This window comes from Trichechus manatus, unplaced genomic scaffold (genome assembly GCF_000243295.1).
Source record: "Trichechus manatus latirostris isolate Lorelei unplaced genomic scaffold, TriManLat1.0 scaffold00075, whole genome shotgun sequence".
Classification (NCBI taxonomy): Eukaryota; Metazoa; Chordata; class Mammalia; order Sirenia; family Trichechidae; genus Trichechus; species Trichechus manatus.
The window spans coordinates 4,916,027-4,943,071 of record NW_004444011.1 but is presented as its reverse complement, the minus strand read 5'-3'; the positions used below and the strand labels follow the sequence as shown (position 1 = coordinate 4,943,071).

The 27,045-nt window shown below is 38.5% G+C and overlaps 1 protein-coding gene across 1 annotated transcript in view; it reads right to left on the bottom strand.

Annotated features, from left to right (window-relative positions):
* Nucleotides 1-5,072: 5,072 nt before the first annotated feature.
* CUNH10orf67 (chromosome unknown C10orf67 homolog) overlaps nucleotides 5,073-27,045 on the bottom strand; it is a 53,431-nt gene continuing 31,458 nt past the window's right edge. The window contains exon 5 of the mRNA XM_023735082.1: nucleotides 5,073-5,444. Coding sequence (XP_023590850.1) covers nucleotides 5,247-5,444 — 198 coding nt within the window. The 3' untranslated portion in view covers nucleotides 5,073-5,246. The remainder of the gene's footprint in view (nucleotides 5,445-27,045) is intronic.

Genomic DNA, 27,045 nt, shown 5'->3' with positions numbered 1-27,045 from the left:
CAGGATAACTTACAACAAAGGACTTTAAAGTTATAGTTTTAGTAAAGCAAACTCATTTACATTTTTATTATGTGTGTCTTTTGTTTAAATCTTGCCATGTCCATTAGGGTAGAGTCTTTTTCTTACGCAATTGCAGCTTATTGGGAGAGCTACTGTGGTTTTTTTTCCTTGTCTGTTTCAAAGCTATTGAAAACATCTGAACATACCTCCTAATGGCTGTCTAGATTTTACTGCCACACATTTTTTTAAAAAATTAAGATGTAATGGATTGTGGAAGCTGGTGAAGAACTTTATACTTCACTGTGGTGAGATATTAAACGGATTACGCAGTCTCAAAATAGTGAAGAGTATGCTTAAAAGTCATATTATTATGCTAAAACGATAGACTTTATCTGCCTTGTTTCAAAAGTACTATAGACACTAGAGATACTTTTGAAATTTAAAGTAATCTTCAGAATTAAACCTACTCTTTTTGTAGAGATTCCATGATTACAAACAAATAAGAATAAAATCTATTTCCACCAGAAAGAAAAAAAATCATGTCTCCCTATATACCCGTTTCCTATTGGAACTGTAATTTTATGGGTATCTGGAAGTAATTATTAAAATGTTTTCCTCTGTGATCATAATGGTTTGAAAGAAAAATAAGTGGCTAAAATGTTTTATACTACATTAACAATGAAGTTAGTTATATCAGAGTTAATATTTAAAATAATTTTATTAAATTTTGCACTAAGCCCAACTGCAAATCTTCACAATTTTGATTCAGCACTCCATTTAAACTTTTCAAACCCAAATCATTCTTAATTAATGAGGAGAAGTAGCAAATCTAGTTAGTAATTAATAAACAAAACTATTTTCCTAATAGAAGAAGAATCCCAGTCATTAATTTGTTGCCTAGACATTGTTCAACTTGAGACCATTACAGAAAGTGTTTATAGACTAAAAAGGCTTTACAAAAACCAACAGTGTCCTTCATAGGTTTAAGCACGCATTGCCAAATAGTTGCAGAATACAAACAGCGATAGTGAGTGGATTGCACGGGCACCCTTATCATAAACTAAACAAGAACTACCTGAATTAATCAGGTGAAGTGTAAAATTTCTAAGTGGCAGCAGTTATTACCTAAATGAGATTTCTCTAAAGATCTTTGTATGAAAGCAGCAAACAAGGAAAACACATTCAACTTGAGGGCTTTTTCCTCCACATTATCAATCTAGGGCTCCAGTTCTCTCAAGGTTAGCCTTTAGCTCTGTCCCCACCATCTGTCAGCTGCAGGAACTGCAAGTAATTAGCTATTCAGACTCCCACAGCAATGAGGACACTCATTAGCAAAATGAACAAAGGGATAGTTCTGTGCTGCTACGGTCATCTGTTACACTCTGAGTGGCAGGTTTTGTGGTAGTGTTCCTCCTACCATCTGCCCACAACACTAGTTTTGGCTTGCTTAAACCATGAGACTTCTTTAAAATAAACTGCATTAATAAAACAAGGTTAAGAAGGAAGGAAATCATTAAAAGGTGGTTAACTCTATGTAGCTATTTAAAGCCACATAATACTCTAAGAGAGATTGTGTGTGATCTAGGATCATTCTGGAATTTTAAATTTATAAAGGAACTTGCCAATTTAAAGTTTTTCTAGCACATTGTGAAAATTAGTACTTCAGGTGGCTTGACTAAATATTAACTGCTTCTTGTTACCTAAATATAGAATGACTATTGGGCCCAATTGGCTTATGAGTTATTTCTCTTGGGAATATTCACAAGATGTGCAGAACCGCTGTTCCTGAGTTTCAGAACTGCAAATCCAATGCTGAAAGAATCATTTCTGGAAAAAGGGTGTACTCAAGAGCCTTGTTACTCAAAGTGTGGTCCATGGACCAGGAACCTCAGCATCATCTGGAGGCTTGTTAGAAATGCAGACTCTCAGGCCCCACTCTAGACCTACTATATCAGAATCTGTATATGAACAAGATCCCCAGGTGATTCATATGCCCAGGAAAGTCTGAGAAGTACCGGTTTAGAGCACTTCATGTGACTTCTCAGCAGTTCCCCTTCTGTGGGGACTGGCGTCTTAATTCTGAAGCCTCCTTGTAGAGTACTTAGACATCTCAATTTGATACTGGGGGTGGAGTAGGGTTCTGATGCATGCCCATGCCTTGTGACAGTCACGGAGGAGAGCAGGTGCTTTCCCAATGAGTGACAACCAAGACAGTGGCACACTGGGGCAGTGCAGCCCTGCAGAGCTGCCACTCTTGATAACAGCTCTGTTTGGAGCTGTCAGCAACTAGCAGATATGTTCACCCATGGAGGGTGGGTGGGTGATGGTGCACAGCTTATCCAAGTGGGGTAAGAAAGAAAAATGAAAAGTGTATTCAAAATGACAACTCCACTTGAAATTAAAATATATGCGTGCGCACACACACGCACATACACACGTTGACAGGCTAACCTCCCTTATATTCTCAAAGGGCTTTATCAACATACAGCAAGGGAGTTTGATAACTATAGTGTTGTGCAGTTAAGTTGCGTTAGTTTCCCATAGAACAAAACCTGAAAAGCTCTTCCGCTTTAATGAAGTTGCTCTTGGGGAAAATGCAGCATTACGTTATATTCTGATCTGAACAGTTTCTTTTCCTGATTTCCATTTTGTTGTAAAGAGCATTTAAAGTAGCTGTTTATTAAATTATATTAAACCTTCCCTTTCCTATTAGATTCTTGTCAGATTTCTTTCAGAAACAGTCTGGGAGAGATATTCTACTTACTAACTCTAAAGTTATTTATGTAATTTGATTATCAGAATAAACTAGATCTTTGCTGCTGTTTCCTCGATTTGTTTATTTCAAGTTTTTTCAAATTATTTCCATTGTTACTTTGAAATTTTCAAATTGTTTCTCCAAATTCTGTTTTCCAACTCTAATTTCAGATACTTGGGGATGCAGCGTCTTTATACCACTAGAGGGGGCAGTTGTATAAGATGAACTTTCAAATCAAAAGACACTATCGTCTAGAACTTAAGTGGCACGGAGTTATATGAAAACTTATTCTTAGAGGATTAAAACAGTATTTTCCATAGGCTTATTTTATATAAACCATGATCTGCTTCTGTGGCACTCATGTCTGTGCTCTTGAAATGTACATGAGTACTGCTCTGCCTTGGTTTCACATTTTGTTGGGGTCCATAGAAACTGGGAGAAACCTATTTACCTAGTTAATCAAAAGTACCTTATTTTACTCAAATCTTAGGGTGTTTATAGAAATTGTGATGTGGTCTCCTTGGGGAAATTTATAGTGGAATAACTAGGTTATTTTGGATGCCAACCTTGAGCAGAGAGCACCTGATTATACATGGACAGGGGAGCCTCTCGCTTACTGTCTCTCAAAGACTTGGCCATCCTCTTTCTTCTCCCCATGATATCCAGACAGGCCAGGTAACAGCTTTAGGAGAACACATAGAAGTGTAAACAGTTCAAGAAAGGTCTCATGTTTTAGCGTAAGGAGTTCAATTACTGAATCAGGATGCTCTCGATGGTCCAGAGGTCTGTGTTCACCTATGGAGGGTGGTGGGTGATGGCTGCATGGCTCATCCATGTTGAGTAAGAAAGAAAAATGAAGTCTACTCAAAATGACAACTCCACTTGAAATTAAAACATACGTGTGCACATGCACACACACTTTTATGGAATGTAAACCAGATGGTCATAAGGGCTTGTGCATTTTCTCATAATGATAACTAGAATTCTATATATGAATTTTTTTTTAAAGAGCACAAAGCAATTGCCATTCAATACAACAGGTATCCTTATAATAACCCTTTACCTTAGTTAAGCAGGTATCACTTTCCATTTCACAAATGCAAAATAAACAGATCAAAATTGCCTTGCCACATCGATGCAGAACATCTTTGGCCAAGGCAGGATTAAAAGCAAAGCTACTACAGCTTTTTTTTTTTGCTTTTTCTATTAAGCTATTTTCTTCAACAGATTGAGTGGTTGTAGGCCTAGGAAAAGGTTACAGAAAAGTAAATGCAAAAATAGGATGTGCCGCCTACTCTAAAGCAATCAGAACATATAAAAATAATTAATATTCAATCTTATTTGATCTAAGTTTATGATCCTTAATACTGAATTGCTTAGAAAGTGCCCAGTTTTTTCAGAACATGAAAAATTTGAATACATTAACAAAGCAAACACTACTTTACAAACTGGTAAACAAGGTCCTTTAGAATGCTACTTCATCAATTCCTTGTCTCTTATAAACTTGAGGTTTTAAATAAGAATACTAGTTTGATATTTAGATAAACAATAGATTGCAATTAAAGGGACCAGCAACCCCTAAGTGTTTCTTAATAGTGTTAATATCTTGATGTATAACTTCCCAGACTTTTTCTGTGCACATATAGGCACATGTCAGTATTTACATGTATACATATACACACATGAATCAATTATATATTATCATAATATAATTGATAATATACACACACACACATTAATTACAACCTTTAACTCTTATGCTAGAGCATAAAGCTCCATCTCATGTGGGATTTGGAGTCAGATGAACCTCAGTTCAAGTCCCATCTCTGCCATTTACTAGCTGTGTGCCCAGTGGAAGTGACCTAGCCACCCTGTCTCTGCTTCCTCATCTGTAAGCTGGGCCGTGAGAATCAGGAGTCCATCGATGAAGCACGTGGCACCTGCTAATTAACATTCAGTAGACTCTTATTCCTTCTGGGTCCTGGCATTTCCACTAGTCTCTCTTAATCAAGCAATCAGCTTCTTGTTCTTAGAACCTTATTAGAATTAAACTATTTACATGCTGGTGGTGCAGCGGTTAGAGCAGTCGCCTGTTAACCAAAAGGTCGGTGGCTCAAAACCACCAGCGGCTCTGGGGGAGAAAGATGTGGCAGTCTGCTTTCATAGAGATTTACAGCCTTGGAAACCCTATGCGGGCTGCCATGAGTTGGAATCGATTCCTTGGCAACGGGTGTTTCAACGGGTTATTTACATGTTCTTCTCCAGTGGGAAAACTTTTATAGTGAAAGATATGTTATTTTACTTCCGTTATAAATTAAATACTGAGAACAATTAAATGGCTCCAATTTAGAACTCTTATGGGTGTTTTAGAATGTGCCATTTAGCAGAAAAGTATTGGACTGGCTTTGTTGTAAAGAGCAGAGATGCCTAAGATGCATCCACTCAATATACTTTATTCTTTACCCAAGCTTCTAGATAGTTGTAAGTATATTCACATATGCCAACATTGACTATTTTTTACCTTGAAATGTATAAGTTTTGGAAAACTATTTTCTTCATATTGTTCTAGTTCTTCTGTTAAATCCTTAATAATTTGTTCTTTTTCTTTCAGTTTTCTTAACAAAACATTCATTTTGACAACATTTGAGTCTTGCATAGAAGTCTTCTCTTCTTCCACCTCAAAAAATTGCTGGGGAGAAAAAGCAACATTGAAAAGTCAGATTCTGAGCTAGCTTCACCATAAACCATTAAGTGTTTTGTCTATGCTGTTGTCTCCTAAAATTATTTTTGGAACTAGTATATAATTTTAAGTAAATAACTACAGGTATACTGAAAGATATACAGCACAGTACTATATTCCATAAAACATAAAGTATGATATATTTCTCTAACAGCCATGCAAATAATGATATTAGCAATCTTAATAGTAAATTCACATCATGATTTATGAATCATGGACGTTTGTGAATCATTTATGAATGTCCTATTTCAATCACCTTCGAAAAGGGATGAGTACAAAATTTTTCAATGTGTAAAAAAGATACGGTAAAAATGGAGTAAATGTCAATCTTACAACTGATTCCCTCAACGGTTTAGAGTGGAGATGAGGGAAGAAAGACGTGCCTGTTTTAAGCATTTAAGTGCTTCCCCATTTGCAGCCATTACTCTGAAGAACTGTATCCCGAACACGAAACAAGAAAGTTGCTTTACAAATGGATGCTGTTACTTACTTCCAGCAAATAAAAAAATCTCATTTTCAACAACACAAAACAAGAAAGGTGCTTTACAAATGGATGCTGTTACTTACTTCCAGCAAATAAAAATCTCATTTTCAACATGCAAAACCACATTATCCATTTTTGACTCTTTTAGAAATTATAGGAGAATCGTTTTATTTCTATTATTTGTGTATAAGTAATGCATTTGGGCATACACCCATACAGGAAACATAGTAAAACCTAACAACATCTGCTAAAATACTGAAAATATTTCAAAGAGATTTACACATTAAAAATGTGCCAATATTATATGATCAATATTGGTAAACTGAGAACAATAGAATATTGAGGTAGAATAGAGTTAGCGTTAGTAACGTAACACTGACATCTACACCACACTAAAGAAAAAAATTAGTATGTAACTATGCAATAGAATTTTAAAAAGTGAAAATCTATGTGACAATATCAGCTATTTAAACTTAATGATTTTAAAGAGCAGTATTGACTATGTAGATTATATCACATCTATCCTTATCAATGCCTACAGCTGAAACATTCTGCTGAGCTCAAGACGCATTTATTCCACTAGTGTCCCAGATATTACCAGGACATCTCAAATTCAACACGTACAAACCGAGCCCAGCATCTTCACTGTCATCCTTTCTGCCTTCCCTGATTAATCGTAGCACAAGCCAGAAACCCAGTACACCTTCTCCTCACTTATCGACTATCTCGTTATCCAACATTTTGCATTTACGGGACAACAGTAAAAAATCAACTATCCAACTATTTTGCGTGTTAACAACGTACATCTGGCAGTAACGAATGCCGAGTTGGGAGGCAAGAATAACGCTGTGATGTTTAAGGTAATGTGTCAGCTTAGTTGAGCCATGATTCTCAGTGGTTTGGCAGTTATGTAATCATGATATTTGGCAGTTTTGTAATGACATAACTTGGCAGTTATGTAATGATGCAGTCATCCTTTTTGTGATCTGATGTAGTCATCCTCCATTTTCACATAACACAGATTTCACATAATTATCTGGTCTTTGGAACGTAACCATGTTGATAAGTAAGGAGAGGGTGTAGCCATCTTAAGCTCTTTCCTCTCCCTCACTAACTCACCAAATCTATTCAACATATCCCTAAATTTCTCCCAAACCCATCACCTCCTCCCGTATTCTACTCCATCTTCATCCTTGCCTTGTTCACCTGGACTATTGCAATAGCCTCTTAACTAGCCTCCCTGCCTCTCACTTTGCCCTCTCCATCCAGTCTCCACACCATTACCAAAATGATCTTTCTAAGATGCAACTCTGTCTCCTACGGGGTAAAGTTCAATCCCCTCATCATGGTGTACAAAAGGTCCTTCATGATCTGGTGTCAGCCTGCCTTGCCAGTAACTCCTGCATCTTTTCTCCCTTTCCCCCACCCTAACTGGGCATGTGATTTCCCAGAAACACCATGTGGCCACAGGTCTCTAAGCCTTTGCTCTTGCAGTTCTTAGTTACCTAACAAGCTCTTACTTGTCGACTTTACAGAGTGGCATTAGAGCAGGATAGCCTAGGTCTGCAGATGAGCTCTGCCACTTGATAGCTTTGTGCCTTGAACTAGTTTCTTGAACTCCCAGTAAAATGGGACTGACAAGAATAGTACTTGAATTGTTGTGAAAAATAAGATAATGCATGTAAACAACTTAGAATCGTGTTTACAACACAGTCAGCCCCAATAAATACTATATCTAACCATTTATTATTATTGTTATTATTTGACACTTAAACCCAGATGCCACTTGCTCTGAGAAGCCTCACAACCACTCCCGCCCCCATCTTCCTCCTCTGTTCTTTCTATATCTTGTAAACACTCATCCTGAGTCACTTTGTTTGTTTACTCACTCACAGACTAATTTTTATGTTCTGAATATTATGGATTAATTTTACTCTTAAAAAAAACAACAAAATAAAGATTTCACGATAGCGCAGAGATCAATGTTCTAAAAAGTACTGAGAAAGTGGTGAAGCTGTTGAGGTAGTGATGCTTCTGCCAAGCTGGCTAAGTCATTCCCTTTGTAATAGAACACGAAATCACCTCTGGGGAACCAATTTAAAATCCCACCTAGGCCCTGGACAGAAATAATGCACAAATACAACAGCGCTCAGGCCAGCCTTCATCAAGGGTGGACTCAGCACCTCTGGACTTTAGTGCAGGGAGCCTGATCCTTTGGAAGAACCAAAAGTTTCATTTTTGACATTTCATCGTTTTAATGGATTCATTTCTTTGCCACCCCTTCAAATTTGTTCTCTGGTCTCTGGTCTTGTGCTTCTCACCTCTTAGAATAAATCTCAGGAAAGTGCCACAGCTTTTTTTTTTTTTTTTTTAAACTTTTAGATAACAACTACAACAGAAAATAAAAGAAAGATAGGAAGAAAGCAAAAGCCAAAATCATCGTCATCATCATCATCCCAGTCCAGTCAACTCTTACCATTAACCAGCTCTGGCGTTCCTCAGGCTTAGCAGCCTGCAGTAGAGGAGAGGGGTTGTGGCTGGCTTCCTTTTCTTTCTACAATTTGAGTTGCTCCCATGGTCAGGTGCAGAGGAGGAAGAAAAATTAAGGAGACAGAAACAAGTCTCAATTGACAGAGTAGTGACCTGGTGCCTTTGGTTCCTGGGAGACCCCCTGCTGGCTCCTCTGAATGCAGACCCCTCAGTAGAAGTAGTACCTTTTCCCTGTCTCCTGGCCTAGAGTCCACCCTTCTGTTTGAGTTGACTCACCTCTCCAGGTGGTTCTCATCAGCTGGCTTCCTTTGGTGATGCCCGTATCTGCTCGTTTGGAAACACAGACCTTTGTCCTGCCTGTGATGGAAGGATGATGGCAGTGCAGTTTGCTTCCATAGAAGACCCACCTTCTCTGCTTGGTCAACTCTCTCATCTTTAGATTTTTTCCTGGCAAGTCCCACACCAGTCCTCATGTGCCTCAAACTCAGAGACTCATGTCAGGCTCTCCAAGTGGTTCTCTTCAAGATTCCTCTCTCTCTTGGCATGGGGAGGAAATACTCCCTTCCTCTCACCTATTTAACAACACAGCATACTGACTACTCTCCCTGAAACAGCCCTCCTGACCAGCCTCTTCCATTCCCAAATATAATTAAATATACGATTTTTCTTATTGGCCTGAAGATGGGTGACAGGTTAATGCTGGCCCATTAGCCAGTTTCACAAAGTCATAGTATGTCCTGCTTTGATGCTCCAGCACTTAGAATATGAAGATGTTATCATCTAGTATTTTGTTCTTTCCCTTTGGGGCTTCAGATGAAATCAAGACACCAAGAATCAGATTTTAACACATCATTAGAAGATGGTTTACTAAAAAACTTACTAAATTTCTAGTTCCAATTCCACCCTGTTCATGTGACCTCTTCTCCTCCATTGAAGTTCTTCCTGTCACCTAGAGGTGAAAGCGGCAATTGGCATCCAGATCCTAGGACCTGAGTAGAACCAAGTCCAGCGAGGCTAGCACAGTTCACTTTATCAGATACAGAAGTTCTAGAATCCAGCTTGGGTTCAGCAGCAATGTCAAAAAAGTGTTGTTACTGCCTGGTGTTCAAGGGAGATTGTTTTGGAATTTCAATGGTCTCATCAACCTTTTAAAATAAAATTTCCATATTTAGTGTTATCATTTCCATCAAAGTGGTAGTATGCAATTCTCAAACCAGGGAAAAATTATGAACACTTAAATTTGGCTGTGACCAAACTCATCAAATGAGAAGCAAGTCAAATTGCTTGCTTCAAAAGCCAACTGAAGAGCACACGGACTCTGAAGTCAGAATGCCTGGGGTTGAAGGCTAGCTCTGCCACTTGATTGTTATGTCACCTTGGACAAGCTACTTAACCTCACTGTGCTTCAGGTTCTTTCCTATCAAATGAGAATATCAACAATACAAGGACTAAATGCGTTAATATTTGCAAAGTGCTTAGAATAGTGCCCAGCGCATAGTTATTGTTATATTAATATTTGTAAAGAATAGAATGTTGATACAGAAAATTTCTGTCACTATTACTGCCAAAAAGCTATTCTGTATTTTTCTCAGTGCATCATATCAGGAGGTCCTCAGATGTTGATATGTCCCATTATTGGTGGTGTTAACTTTTATCATTTAGTTAAGATGGTGTATGTATCAGGTCGCTCCACAGTAAAGTTAATTAACAAGTCTGTATTAATTAATTTTAACATTAATTAAATTTTAATAAATTAATTTTGTATTTCTTAATTAATAAGGGGCTATTAAGCAATTGGGACCCCTGATGGCGCAGTGGTTAAGAGCTCGGCTGCTAACCAAAAGGTCGGCAGTTTGAATCCACCAGCCACTCCTTGGAAATCCTGTGGGGCAGTTCTACTCTGTCCTATAGGGTCGCGATGAGTTGCAATTGGATGGAAGGCAACGAGTTTGTTTTTTTTATTAAGTATTTATACTCATTAATGAACAAGTATTAATACTCATTTTAGGAGAGATATTCTGACATATCTTCTATAAGATAAAGTTTTCCCTCCTCTTACATTTATTATTAATTTATTATATCAGTGTGAACTCATGGATTCCTATTTTACTTAAATGGTTATGATTCGTATTTATCATTACTTTGATGCTCAAATTGTTCCAGACTTGGCCCGTGCGAGCCCCTACAAGCTGACTTGTGTCCTGTGGCCATGTCCCCATCATTCTTTGAGCATGTCTCCATGATTTGAGCATGTCTCTATCATTCTTTGAGCATATTCCAAGCTCTTCTTGTATTTTTCTTGCCACAGCCCTGGAGTCAGCCATTTCTCCAAAAAGACCCTGGTTTCTTTTAGTGACGAATGCATTTAAAAGTTGAGGTCTGAATGCTAGGTGTACTCATTGTTACAGGAATGTCATTGCTTTTAGGCCCTCTCCAAGGACAGCATAAGGAAATATATAAATATATGTACACATGCACACACATACACACACACATCTATCTGCATATCTATGTATCTGTATCTATATTCATCTATCCATCCATCCATCCATCCAGTCACCCATCCATCCATCCATCCATGTAGCTATATCTTACATACAAGATCATAAAATCATACTAATACCTCTAATTCCAATCCAGCCACTGTGTTTATTATGGCCTGCCTCCTTTCCATATTACAACCCCTACTTCAGCAGTGAGAAGACTGACTTCCATTATCCTCAATGAATTTACTTATTTGCTCAGTCCTCCCTTTATGTAACCAGTCTCCTCATCATGCTGCACCAATGAAAACTTAGCTCTGATGAAGGTGAGCTGAAAGGGGAAAAAGGTAAAAGCATGTATTTGGTCTTTTAATTCACAATGGCAAGAGCATTTTAGTTTGGACTTCAATTTTTCCTTAGGAATTTGGAAGTGAAAAAGGTTATATATTCAAATTTGGGACATAACTCTTTCGTTGGCTTTTTAGTTTGGGGTAATTTTAGGATATCATTTGATCTCATTTGTAAAACTTCTTGATAGACAATATTAGACACCATTATTGATCATAATTTGGGATGAGAAATAGACTAGAAAGTAAAATAATCAGTATTAGATCCAAAGTGACCTTGGGGTTAAATGTTATTAATGTACTCTTTTAACCCAATTCAGAGTCTTTTGGGGGCAAAATCTACACTGTGCCCCAGTGGTCTCAGGATTCCTGAGAACCAGTGATTTGTATGTGGGAAGCAGCATCATGAAGGCAGGAGCAGGACTTCACTGGAGGATAGTCAATCTCCATCTCCTCTCCCCAGAGGATCAGACACACCCCTGGTTGATCACAGGCTAAATGGTTAAGTTTATTGTGTTAAGAGAAGACAAAAAAATCTGGGGAAGGTTTTTCCTTCCATGCAGAGTGACATCCTGTAGTGTACAGTTCTTGAATCCTTTCCTCTCAATTATCTGACTTGTGTGTGACCTTGGAAGAAGAAATTGGGCACATATTGGCCACCCCTTTCCTTTTCCTTTTTTCTTCGGGGCAAATGCTGCAGTAGCAAGGCTCCACGTTGCTCCTTCAGGGGCAAGCTCTGCCCTGGCAGGAAAGGACCTGCCCAGGTCATTGCTGCCTGTGGTGGGGGCTAAGTCTGCCAAATTCTGGACTTCAGCAATGTGGCCTGCCACATTCTCCAGAATCAGCTTTATCAGTAAAACAGGTGATCTCTACCTGCCATCTCCTTGACTTATTTTTTGATTGAATCTGGAGGGGAACAGGGGGATCGCTTATCAAGACTCATAGACCAAAACCAAACGCATTGCAAATCCATGTGTTACAGAGTAGAACTGCTCCACAGGGTTTTCTTGGCTGTAATCTTTAGAAAAAAAAAATTATTGTGCATTAGGTGAAAGTTTACTGAGCAAATTAGCTTCTCATTTAATAGTTTGTACATAAAGTGTTCCATAACATTGACTTCATTCCTCATAATATGTCAGTGCTCTCCATCCTAGGTTCCCAGTTTTCCTTTTGTCTTGATTTTCTACCTCTTCCTCCTTTCTCATATTTGCTTTTGGGCAAATGTTGCCCTTTTGATCTCATATAATTGATTGTTCTAAGAAGCACATTCCTCTCAGGTGTTATTGTTTGTTTTATGGGCCTGTCTATGGTTTGTCTGATAGGTGGTCTCCGGAAGTGGCTTCAGTTCCAGTTCAGAAGGGTGTCTTACGGCCACAGTCTCGGGGGTTCCACCGATCTCTGTCAGACCAATAAGTCTGGTCTTCTTTGTGAATTTGATTTTTTGTTCTTTTTGTCCAGGACCCTCTGTTGTGATCCCAGTCAGAGCAGTTGGTAGTGGTAGCCAGGCAGCATCTAGTTCTTCTGGTCTTGGGGTTGTGTAGGCTGTGGTTCATGTGGTCCATTAGTCCTTTGGACTAATTGCTCCCTTGAGTTTTTGGTTTTCTTAATTCTCTTTTGCTCTGGATGGTAAGAGACCACCAGTTGTATCTTAGAAGGCTGCTCACACGCTTTTAAGATCCCATACATTACTTACCAAAGTAGGATGCAGAACTTTGTCTTTATGAACTATGTTATGCCAGTTGGCATAGATGTCCCCCGAGTCTACGGTCCTTCACCTTCAAGCCTAGGAACTTCACTCCACGAGGTGTTTTGTTATATCTAAGAAGTTGCCCTGACTGTGGCCCATTTCACTGTACTCTTTACAAAAGCAGACCACAAGGCCTTTCTTCCGAAGTGCCGCTGGGTGGGTTTGAACCAGCAATCTTTCAGTTAGTAATTGAGCACGAACTGTTGGTGCCACCCAGGACTTTCAAGACTCATAAACACTTCAATAATATTGATCTTCTGATCTTTCAAAGCTGCAAATCTAACCATGTCACAAAACTACTTAGAATTCTCCTACAATTCTCCGATGTCTCTGAGATAAAATATAAATTACTTAGTTTAACTTTCCTGTATCACCTCTCACCACTTCCTCCAGACCTCCTATCTTCCAGCCATATCAAACTGCGTGCAGTTCTTTGACTGTGCCATGATCATTTTTTTTAATATTTTATTGTATTTTTGGTGAAAGTATACACAGCAAAACAAGTTCCCATTCAAAAATTTATATACATATTGTTTAGTGACATTGGTTACATTCTTCACATTATGTCAATGTTCTCATTATTTTCATTCAGTTGTTCCACTCCCATTAACTGTGTCTCGCTGCCTCCCAACCTTCTCACCCATGCTTTAGAGTAACTGTTGACCATTTGGTTTCATATACTTAATCTTTAAAAAACAGTGAAGTACTCAAGGCTGACATTCTTTACTTTTTGAGTTAACTTGCTATTTAGTTAAAAGGCGACTTCAGAGGATGGTTTCAGTTCAATGTTTAAAAAGTGTTTCAGGGCAATAGTCTCGGGGATTTCTCCAGTCTCATAGAGCCCGGTAAGTCAAGGTTCTTAGAGAATTTGAAGTTCTGTTCCACATTTTTATCCCTTTCTAACAAGATCCATATCCGGTGACCCTGATTAGGATACTCAGTAGTGGTAGGCAGGCACCGTCTAGTTCTACTGTGTGCCATGTATCTGCATGCCAAATATGCACCATACTTAAAGACTCAGCTGAGGAATCACCTCACCTTGAAAGTCTTCCTTAACTATTCTTCCAAATCCCCGGGAGAAGTTAGGCACCCATCAGGTGCAAACCTCTATTATGGACTGTTATTGCCTAGGTTCTTACCTCTCTTGACCACTAGATAATGAACAACTTGAGTGCCTGGACTGGCTGCCTCTGCTGCACAATCAGAGGATGGATGGATAAGTCAATAACTGAAAGAACAGTTAAATCCCTCAACATTATACATTGACTGCATTCTAGGAAATTTCCACGAGGAACTCATGGTCTATTTCCAGTCCCATGGTGTAGGTCCAGTTCTCTTGGTGCCTTTTTTAGTTGTATTCAGCCCTTTATTCAACAAACATTTATCAAATACTTGTTATGTGCCAGGCACTCTGCTCGGAGCAAAGTACACATATGAATAAAGAGTCAATCCCTCATGGAACAAAAAATCTAGTGGGAAAGACCAATACATAAACAGGTAATTGTGATACAATACAGTGTGTGGGAGAAAGAGCATCCCAGGAACAGGGGGCATTAGGTGAAAATTCCAGTGAGGTGACTCATAGCTTGATGAGGGCAAGTAGCTCAGTATTGCCAGAGGGTAATTTTAGCCAAGAAGTGGGGAGAGATGTAAGGGTCTTTTGTGCCAGGTTAAGGGAGCTAGCCGTTATCATACAGGTATGGGGGAGACGCTGAAGGGTTTTAAATGGGAGAGGGACATGATCAAATTTGTGTTTTGAAAGACCCCTGAGATGACTGGGCAGAGAATAGTCTTAATGAGAACCAAATAGGATAAGATGGCAACGGGCCACCAGCCAGCAAGAGACGCTGGCTGCCTGAGCTAGTTCAGTGGCAAGATAAAGAGAGAAGAAACTGTAAGTAACTGGCAGGAATATGATGGACTGTACTTGTTAACAATTGCTGCATAACAAGATTACTACAAACTTAGTGGTTTAAAACAACATGCATTGATTATCTCACAGTTTCTGTGGGTCAGGAGTCTGGGCACATCCTAACTAGGTCATCTGCTTAGGGTTCCACAAGCCTGCAATCAAAGTGTCCATCAAGGCTGCAGTCTTATTTGAGGCTCCAGACTCAAATGGGAAAGGATCTACTTCCAAGCTCACTCACTTGTTGGAGGAATCCCACAATCCCTGCAGCTGTAGGATTGAAAAGCTTTAGTTTCTTGCTGACAGTCAGCCAGACGTTTCCCTCCACTCCTAGAGGCCACCTGCAGTTCTTCTCCATGTGGGGTTCCCCAGCAAAGCCACTCTCTCACTTCCTCCAAGCCAGTAAGGGAGAGAGATGGGCGGTCCACTCTTGCCTACCGACCGTAGCACACAATCACGTACCTCGCATTACATTTTCTGTATTCAATTGGTTACAAACAAGCCACAGGCCCTGCCCACACTCAAGGAGCCAAAAGGAGGGGATCACACAAGGGTGCGAACGCCAGGAGGCAGGAATCAGGGCGCCTCCTTGAGACTCTGTACAGCACAAGGAATGACTCCCACGATTCCAGCTGACTGACGGCAAGGATTATGATGCCACCAACTGAGAAAAGGAGAAAGGGTAGATTTAAGGGAGATTACAGTTTGGGTCATGGTGAGTTTGAGGTGACTTATCTTGTACCTGTTTTCCTTCACAGACTTTGGATTTTTGCGGTCTCACCAAGGCAGTTTTCTTTCTCACCCTCTTTTCAACCGAAAGCCCCATTCAGGCCTTAACAGTGCCCCTGGAAATGGAACGCCTCCTAATCCAAGGAGATGCACCCTCTCCTGGGCAAAAGTCCGTCCTAGTTTCCTAAGTGAGAGTGCAGAAAACTAAATCCTCTCCAAATACAAAAGTGTTCATTTTTTTCATTGCATAATACTGTTGTTTAGACTTTTTTTTTTTTAATTTGAAACACAAGTCATTTAACACCCAGACAGTACTCGCTGCATTAAAATTTTGAAGGGAACACTAGTGCTCTGGTAGATAGGGTTCTTCTATACCTTTGTAATCCTCAAGAGGAGGGTGAAAATGTCAATCAACAAAGCAAAGCTTCTATTGCAAGAATAATTATTTTTCTAGTTCAAACACTTTTAAAACAAATGCACGTTGAACATGACAGCCTTGAAACAGAGTCAAGTAATTCTGCATTAAGTCTTCATCTGTATTTGAAGGAAGTAAAGAAAAGGAGAAACCAGAAATGCTTTCCTAGAAACAAACACTGCTACTTGGTATCAGTGACAAGGCTGCAGTCCCTGCAAAGGAGTCCCTGGGTGGTATAAACAGTTAAGCCCTGGACTACTGGCAGAAAGGTTGGCAGTTCCAACCCATCCAGAGGTGCCTCAGGAAAGCTACAGAAAGATCACAGCCTTAAAAACCCTAGGAGCACAGGGGTCCGCCAAGAATCGGAATCAACTCCACAGCAACTAACAGCAACAGAACAAAAGCTTGTTCAAAAAGATCATAAAGTCATCAAAGAAGAAATGAAATTACGGTGAAACATGTGAGGGCCAGAACTCGATGGGACTGCCTTGTTTTTCTGGGTCTCACGTGGTTTCCGCCTTTGACAGGGTGCAGTCTTAAACCACTATTCTGTCGCTCTTTATTAGTAAGAAATATCTGAATTTTCCTTCTCCGATGGATACCCTGGTGGCATAATGGTTAAGTGCTAGGGCTGCTAACCAAAGGTTGGCAGCTCTAATCCACCAGGCGCTCCTTGGAAACTCTATGGGACAGTTCTACTCTGTCCTATAGGGTCGCTATGAGTTGGAATTGACTCGACAGCAGCAGGTTTGGTTTTTGTTTTTTTTCTCTAACAGGTTTCCGCCTTACACAGGTTCCAGCTATTGTGGGTTTTACTGTATTTGATGGTGATGTCATGAGACAATATTTGAAGTTGGCTTATTAACTAAACTCCATCTCTCCAACTAATGCACAGTCAGAAAGAGTTTTTTTGAAAGGTAGAAAACCACACAAATATTCTCTAGTTTAATGACAATGACATAATTCGTCCCTGTTGTTTTCTAAGAACACACTTTCTTAAAAGATCAACTAAAATGATCAGTTTTTCATGATTACATCTTCTTCTGTTTTCTGTAGTATAGTTTGTTATTTTTTGAACAACATTTTTATCCAGGAATAGTTCACCGTAGAACTATGGGTTAAATCTTTATATTTTTTATGTTTTCATTTGTTGTTTTTTACATGCTCATAAATTTTGTTTTTGAAATGTAACAAAGTTTATTTAAAAAAATTTTATGGATCCTGAATACTTTAAAATAAAATATTATTAATATCATTATTTCTACCTTACGAAAAATAAATATAAAAAAGTAAGTAGCCAGAGGGTTGCTTCAGGCATCTTCCTCTTGCTCCCTCAGAACATTTACTTTCTGCTTCCCTTTTCTGAGATTCCTGCCCAGGGCCTTAAAGTCACTAAGGAAAAGACTTGTTAAGGTTTTCGGTTACTGTGATAGTTAATTTTAAGTGCCAACTTGACTAGGCCGTGGCACTCAGTTGTTTGGTCAAACACTAGTCCGGACTCTGTTACAAAGCAGTTACGTGTGATTAAATCAATTGGCCTTAAGTAAAGCATTTTATACTCCATAATGTGGGTGGGCCTCAACCAATCAGTTGAAAGCCTTAAGAGCAAAAAGGGAGTTTCCCTAGGGTGTATTCTGCCTCCAGACTATAAATAGGTATCTTGCCAGAACCACTGGACATAAGCCTGCAGGAGTCTCCAGCCTGTCACCTGACCTACAGATTTTGGACTTCCCAGACCTCCATAATTGTGTGAGCCAATTCCTTAAAATGAATCTCTCTCTATGTATGCATATATCTTACTGGCTCTGTTTCTCTATAGAACACTGGCTATGATAGTTACACATTCATCCCACATGTTATGAGGGTCCTGACCAACCGTAGGATGTTTTAAGAGGGTGAGCAGGATGCTGAGGGGTTTAAAATCCTCTTCATACGAGAAACAGTTAAGGAGTTGGTGGTGGGTGCTTAGCAGAAGGAGAGAAGACATGGATATTAGAGTTTCCTTCAAGTATCTGAGTGATAACATACAGAAGAGGGATTAGCTCATTCTCCTTTCCTTCTGAATGTCAATCATAGTTGCACCAAAAGGCAAAGCATTAAGATAAAAATTCACAGTAAATATTTGCATTTTCTGTAATCCACCTGGATATAATGCTAGTCTTTCTTTGTGTTTCTATAGAAATATAATAAATATGATGACGTATATGGAACACTTTGCACAGTGCCTGGGCCATAGTAAATACTCAGTATGTAATAACTGGTATCACTATCATTAATTATCTGCCAAGAGAAAAAGAGGAAGGTCACTCAAGCATTGCTGCTCATGCTTCTGTAACAAACGCTCTGTCACTGATTAATAAAACTAATTAATTTTATATTCCTTAATTATGCCACCTAAGATGAAAGAAAGGAGCCCTGGTGGCATAGTGGTTAAGTGCCCAGCTGCTAACCGAAAAGTTGGCAAATCAAACCCACCAGCTGCTCCACAGGAGAAAGATGTGGCAGTCTACTTCCGTCAAGATTTACAGCCTTGGAAACTCTATGGGACAATTCTACTCTGTCCTATAGGGTTGCTATGAGTTGGAATCCATTCAACGGCAACGGGTGTTTGGTTTTAAAATGAAGGAATGACTGGCAGTGCAGTCCTGTGTTAGGTTCAGCTCAGGTTTATGCAAAACTGTGATGACAAAGCTTATCTAGGGCTCTGTCTATACCTCCTCTGTACCTTTTACCAGATAAACATCTTCCATCCCCCTCTTTGACTGTTCCAGATTTTCCTCACAGAAAAAAAACCAGATACAAGAATAGTCACTAAGAAGATAATGGCTTCATGCATTAGCCCTCTGAGGAGCATTTACATTGGCAAAGCAGAAGGTAGTGCTTGACCTAAGGGAATGAAATTCTGATGGCTCTAATTCAAGCACTCTGAGGGTGTGGATACATTTAATACTTTTTTTTAATTTAATATTCTAATATTGTTTATTAACTTACAATGTCTTATACCTTTCCATTTAAAATTACAAGTATCAAGTCAATTAATTGCACTTTTTTATTGTGCTTTAGATGGTTTACAGAGCAAATTAGTTTCTCATTAAACAATTAATACACATATTGTTTTGTGGCATTGGTGGCCAATCCCACGAGATGTCAACAATCTCCCCTTCTTGAACTTGGGTTCCCCATTGCCAGCTTTCCTGTCCTCTCCTGCCTTCTCATCCTTGCCCCTGGGCTGGTGTGCCCATTTAGTCTCGTTTTGTTTTATGAGCCTGTCTAGTCTTTGGCTGAAGGGTGAACCTCAGGAGTGACTTCAGTACGGAGTTAAAAACTCTCGAGGTTTCTCCAGTCTCTGCCAGACCAGTGAGCCTGGTCTTTTTTTGTGAGTTAGAATTTTGTTCTATATTTTGCATTTAATACTTTTGAATAATGGACATATTCTCCTCCCTTTACTGTATCACCCAAATTCATCTCTTCCACCCTAAGAGCCATACGAGGACATGCCAGTATTAACTCTGTAAATGCCCACGGGACTTACTATGCAAAATAGTAGGCTGGGCACAGAGCAGGAAACAAACAAAACTACAACATATAAGAAATCCTCAATATCCAGTTAAGATGGAGAATAAAATAGAGCTACTGAGTCTCTCTAAAGTTCTCTTCAAAAGACTCAGAAGACCATCATTTACAAAAGCATCCAAGGAAATACAGTAAGGCACAAGAAGTGTGCATATTCGAAACTCTAAAGCAAAATTAAATTACCCTCCATGCCAAAGGGTCTGGACTGAGAATCACCTCCACCAAACATCACCTTGATGCTTCTCTGCAAGGAAACATCTCTTAGGCTGCTTTAGCCTCCTCTGTTTTACAAAAGCCATAGGACGCTCCTCTTTTGCTAGGAGCTGCATTTATTACACGAGTGTGAGTCAGGTTATTGACTTACATGATATATTAGTGCCAAAGGAACTAGCAAGCAAGGACGGAGCCGCCACCACATTTCTGCTCCCTCCTCAGGAGTATGCACTAGACTGTTTCACTTGATAAGCCGAGAAAACATCCAGACCCTTCCCTCTCAGGGATGAGGAGCAGGATCTATCCCACTTGGCCTATTTAAAGGAGCTTGGATTAATCCAGGCAAAGCTGTGCTGGGAGCAAATAAGAACCCAATCGTGGGAGTTACCTCCCAACCCAAAAGTTGTCTAGATCCACCTGTGTTTAATCCATTCTAACCTGCCATTTCTCAGTCATCTTCTCTGGTTCTCTGATCCGCCTTTGGTTGTGTGCTCCTAACGTTGAACTCAAACTTCTCTTTCGGTAACATTTTTGACCTGCTCTTCTGATGCGGTTTTGGCCTTCTCCCACAGACATGTATTCTGTATTTGCCTTGTTGCCCTATACACTAAGACTGTAAGTTAATTACATTCCTACTCGCCAGTCCTTCTGGAAGAACTAACTAGTCTGACCCTCCTCCCATCCAGCTGCTCCATCAAGGGATGGATTCAATAAACTATATCAAACAAAAAGCCATTATACTTAATGATGATTTCCTGGCAATATGCTCATCAAATCCACTAATAATAAAAGAATGATCACTATCTTTATTATTTATTATTTAATATTCTGCAATTTCAGTCTAGTATGAAAAAAACATACACATTTGAGAAATAATGACATGAAAAGAATCACTTTTCATTAGAATATGTATATAACTAGAAAATACAAATGAATCAACTAAGATCTATTAAAATTAAATCTGATAATTTCACATTTGGAAATCTTATCAACAAAGTGGTTGGACACAGTATCTATAAAAATCAATGGTTTAACATCAAAAACATTATTCTAAGTGAAAGAAGTCAATCACAAAGAACCACATATTGTATGATCTCTTTTATATGAAATGTCCAGAATAGGCAAATCTGAAGAGACAGAAAATAGATCAGTGGTTGCCAGGGGCTTACAATTGGGGAGCAGAAGGGAGAAGGAGGGAACAAGGGAGTGACCTGATAATGGGCACAAGATTTCTTCTTGTGATGATGAAAATGTTCTAAAATTAGATTATGGTGATGGTTGCACAACCTGTAAATACACTATAAAACATTGAACTGTACACTTTAAGTGGGTGGACTTTATGGCATGTAAATTATATTTCAATAAAGCTGTTTTAAAAATCAGTAGTTTCTATATATTCCGACAATAGACTTTTAAAATGTGACAAAAAAGACTTCATTTTATAAAGAAATAAGATATAATACTTAGATATAACTTAGTTGTATCAAAAATGTTGATCATGAATCAGCCAAGAGACAGATAATATCCTTGGATAGGAAGACTGAACATTACAAAGCATACAATTTCTTCTAACATTCTTGAATAAATTTCTGATCAATCCAATTTCAGTAAAAATGCCAAGGGAGGCTTTTTTGGGGGGAGGGGGGTGGAACAAACTTATTTTAAAGTTTGTCTGGAAGAATAAAAAAGCAAAGAAAAATTTCAGAAAGAGAACAAATAAAAAAAGACCAACACCTACCAAAAATTAAAACATATTATAATGCTAAAAATGTTTAATACAAAAAAGAGCTAAAACATAGCATAGTCTTCACAAAGATCTGCAAAATAGCATAGATAGCCTTGAAATAAAACTTACTGTTGAAATAAGATGAGGGAATCATTAAAAGCCAATGGAAAAGGAAGAGAAAATTCAGTGAATGATGTTGGAACAATTGGTTAGCGATTTGAAAGCTAGTGAAAGTCTCCCTGACTTTTCAACCCTCCAACCTAAGTGTTTCTTTCATAAATGCCTAAATCCCTATATTAAATCCCACCTGTTTGATATAACTAGTTTCTCTTTTCTTATCTGAAACCCAACTGATACATTTCCAAGTCCCCAAATAGCTAAATCAAGTGCAATGAAAATAATTTCTTTTATCTGTACATTAAATTATTTTAAGTTAAATAGATTTAGAAACTTGCTCCATAGCTGGGGGGAAAAAATGTACCTGTTTCCTTAACTGATCTCCAGAGGGCAGCAGAGAGTCATTTACACAAGCTCTTAACCAAAAGTCTATGTATACTTCTGTTGTTTTTTCCGAACTCTTCTGTTCTTTCTTATGACTAAGCTTTGACAAACTGGGTGGCCAGGATTAGGAAGGCTGTGTAAGGTCATGGATCAAAGTGATGCCAAGCAGCCAAAGTGAAGATTCGAATGATGGCTTTTGTATCATTAAAACAACTCTTTGATCAGATAAGCCAACTAACCACAATTAATACACAGTTGGTAAAGCCTATTTAAACATCACATGTTCATGAAAAACTGATGAATCTAAAAGCATTTAATCCTTTCAGGGATTCATTCCTTCTCCTAGAATTATGAAAAGAATATATAAAGGATGTATTTATTGACCCATATTTTTTGAGTATTTGATATACTCTAGAAACATCAAGGAGCCCTGGCGACACAACACGTAAGCGCCCAGCTGCTAACAGAAAGGTTGGCAATTTGAACCCACCCAGCAGCTCCGTGGGAGAAAGACCTGGCGATCTACTTTCGTAAAGATTACATCCTAGAAAACCCTATAGGACAGTTCTACTCTGTCACATGGGGTTGCTATGAGTCGAAATCGACAACAACAATAGAAGTACATCAGTATCCAGTAAATTATTGAAGATACAAAAGATGATAAAAACATGCTTTAAAAAATCATAGAATTCTGACTTACCTGCCTACTGTAAACAACAAAAATTCTGGATAAGATAGATTAAATTTATAAATTGACAAGAAAGTAAGAAATAGTTGGGCCAAAAATTAAAATGAGTATAGAAACCTGAGAAGTGAGTGGAACACCAGCGCTGGCCGTCACTTTGAGGGCATTGCTGAACCAGGAAAAACTGAGCTTCAGTTTGCACCTCTTCACCGGGCACAGAGAAGAAGAGTCAATGCCCAGGTCTTCCCCACAGTGATGATTCTAAATGATGGGAGATCACACCATTATAGTTGGGACACCAATGGGCCACAACCTCAGTGTTAAGAATGAACTAGAAACAGCCACCTTGACTGCTACACACACTCCTACCCCACTGCAAGTAGAATTGCCTGCTGTCTGGAAACTTGGATCTAAGTACAAAGAAGGGGGGAATAATCTCTTCTGAGAATTTGTAGCCACAAGATGGTCCACACAGAGTTTCGTGGCTCAAATTCATACATCTGGGTGGTCTATAATACCTCAAGCAGAGAATTAGGTTAAAGTAGTCACAGACCCAGGAATCTGGCAGAAGCAAACATAACTCCTCAGAAGAAACTCATTTCTATTCCAGGCCTCAAAGAATTCCAACAGATAAGGTTCAAAGAAATGTGAGTTCACAGTCAAAAATCATGAAACCCAAAAGTAAATGACTTATCATGAGTGACAGCCCCCACTTATTAGACCCATGAAGATGGAAAATATGGAAATTATATGAAAACAGAACAGAAATCAAGTGTATCAATTATGTTTATAAAAATAACAATTGAAATTATGAGTAAAGAGCAAGAGCCATAAAAAATAACCAGGCAAAGAGTGTCAAATAGAACTCCTAGATATAAAAACTATAGTAAGTTATATTTTAAAACTCAATGAAAATGGATAAAATAGTAATAAAAATATGTTGTGGGGTTAAAATAAAATATATATCATTAATATGTATTTTAAGACCTTATTCCCAGCAAAAATAATTAAGTAAATAAATAGTACAACAATTAAAAATGAAGTAGCAAAAATGTAATTATTCACAATTGATATACTGTTTACATAGAAAACCCCAAAGAGTCTACAGATAAATGATGAAAATTAATACAAGAATTTAGCAAGATTGCTGATTACAAAATCAGTCTATGCCAATCGACTACATTTCTATATACCAGTAATAAACAATCCAAACATGTAATATTAAAAAGATAACATTTACTATGCCATCACAAACGGTAAAGTATCTAATAATAAATCTAATAAAATAGTGTAAGACCTTTATGGATATAGTTGTAAAATCTATTCAAAGGCATTAGAGAACACCTAAGTAAATGGAGAACCATATTCTGTTGATGTATTAAAACAAAACATCAATTTTCTGCCAAAATGATCTATGATTTTCAGGCAAATCCAATAAAATTCGCAATGAATTTATTTATACAGTCTAGCAAGCTTATTTGAAAATGTTTATGAAAGAGTACCAATGACACTCAAGCCACTGCTGAAAAAGAAGAAAATGACACTTGTTTTACCAGATACCTAAAATTAATTAAGGCTGTGTGGTATTGTCCACAAGGATAAATAATCCCCCTAATGGAACAGAACAATACCTAAAATCTGACCTGACACATACATAGCAACCTGCTTTATGACAGATTCTTTTCAATAAACTATATTGTGACCTTGTGTATATCCATACGGAAAAAAATTAGTTCCTACCTTACACCAATACTAAAAATCACTTCCAGAAAAATCACCTGAATATGAAAAAAATAATATAAAACTTTTCGGAAGCTCCAAATATAGTAGGGTTTTAAAAACAAAACAAGAAACATGGAAACCATGAAGATTGGTGTTTGACTACATTAACATAAAAAACTTCAGTTCATCAAAAAACACCACAAAAAGACTGAAAAGATAGAGAAGTAAGATATCTGCAACATATATAACAAATAAAAGATAAGCATCCATAATATATTTTTTAAAACACTGCTATAAATCAATAAAAAAGCAAATAATACAAGAAAAAAAATTCCAACAGGCACTTCAGAGATAGGAAAATGAATGGCCAATACACATGAAAAGATGGTTAATCTTTTTTTTTAATTGTGCTTTAAGTGAAAGTTTACTATTCAAGTTAGTCTCTCATACAAAAATTTATACACACATTATTATGTGACCCTAGTTGCTCTCCCTATACTGTGACAGCACACTCCTCCTTTTCACCCCGGATTTGCTGTGTCCATTCAACCAGCTCCTGACCCTCTCTGACTTCTCATCTCACCTGTGGACAGGAGCTGCCCATTTAGGCTCATGTATCTGCTTGAGCTAAGAAGCACACTCTTCACAAGTATCATTTTATGTCCCATAGTCCAGTCTAATCTTTGCCTGAAGAGTTGGCCTCGGGAATAGTTTTAGTTTTGGCTTACAGAAAGTCTGGGAACCATGTTTTCTGGGGTCCCTCCAGTCTCAAACAAACCATTAAGTCTGGTCTTTTTACTAGAATTTGAGTTCTGCACCCCACTTTTCTCCTGCTCCATCAGGGCCTCTCTGTTGTGTTCCCTGTCAGGGCAGTCATTGGTGGTAGCCAAGAACCATCTAGTTCTTCTGGTCTCAGGTTGATGAAGTCTCTCGTTTATGTGGCTTTTTCTGCCTCTTGGGCTAATACTTTCCTTGTGTCGTCTATGGTGTTCTTCATTCTCCTCTACTCCAGGTGGTTTGGGACCAATTGATGCATCTTAGATGGCCGCTCCCTAGCTTTTAAGACCCCAGACACCACTCACCAAAGTGGGATGCAGAACATTTTCTGAATAAGCTTTGTAATGCCACTTGACCTAGATGTCCTCTGAAACCATGGTCCCCAGACCCCTGCCCCTACTACTTTGTCCCTCAAAGTGTTTGGTTGTATTCAGGAAACTTCTTAGCTTTGGTTTAGTCCAGTTGTGCTGACCTCCCCTGTAGTGTGTGCTGGCCTTCCCTTCACCTAAGATAATTTCTTCTCTACTATCTAGTTAGTGAATACCCCCTCCCTCCCTCTCCACCCTAGTAACCATCAAAGAATGTTTTCTTCTGTGTTTAAACCTTTTCTTCAATTTTTATAATAGTGTCCTTTTGCGACTGACTAAATTCACTCAGCATAATACCTTCCAGATTCCTCCATGTTATATTTCGTGGATTCATCATTGTTCTTTATCATTGTGTAGTATTCCATTGTGTGACTATACCATAATTTGTTTATCCATTCATCTGTTGATGGGCACCTAGGTTGTTTCCGTCTTTTTGCTATTGTGAACAGTGCTGCAGTGAACATGGGTGTGCATGTATCTATTTATGTGACAGCTCTCATTTCTCTAGGATATATTCCAAGGAGTGGGATTTCTGGATCTTATGGTATGTCTATTTCTAACTTTTTAAGGAAGCATCAAATTGATTTCCAAAGTGGTTGTACCATTGTACATTCCCACCAACAGTGTATAAGTGTTCCAATCTCTCCACAACCTCTCCAACATTTATTATTTTGTGTTTTTTGGTTTAATGCTAGCCCTGTTGGAGTGAGATGGTATCTCATTGTAGTTTTGATTTGTGTTTCTCTAATGGCTGATGATCGTGAGCATTTCCTTATATGTCCGTTAGCCACCCAAATGTCTTCTTTGGTGATGTGCCTGTTCATAAAAAGATGGTTAATCTTAATAACAATGAGGAAAATACAAATCAAAACTACAATGAAATACGATTTCATGCCCATCAGATCAACAAAAGTTAAAAAGTCTGAGACTATCAAGTCTCAGTGAAGAAGCAGAGTAACAGATATTTTAACGTACTACTGAAGGGAATGTCTATTATTACATTTACTTTGGAAGACTATTTGACATTTTGTAATAAATCTAAAGGAGCCTTGATGGCGCGATGGTTAAAGCACTCAGCTGCGAACCAGGAGGTTGGCAGTTCGAACCCATCCAGGCTGCTCCGTGGGAGAAAGATGTGGCAGTCTGTTTCCACTAAGATTTACAGCCTTGGAAACCCTATAGGGTTGCTATGAGTCGGAATCGACTCGGCAACAGTGGGTTTGGTTCTTTGGTTTAGTAAATCTGAATAGACACCTACCCTCTACTCAACAATTCCACTCCTTGGAATATACTTTAAAACAACTCTTGCACATGTGCACACGACAGAGTACAAGAATGTCCAGAGCACAACAGTTTAAGAATATTGGGAAATAGTTACGCT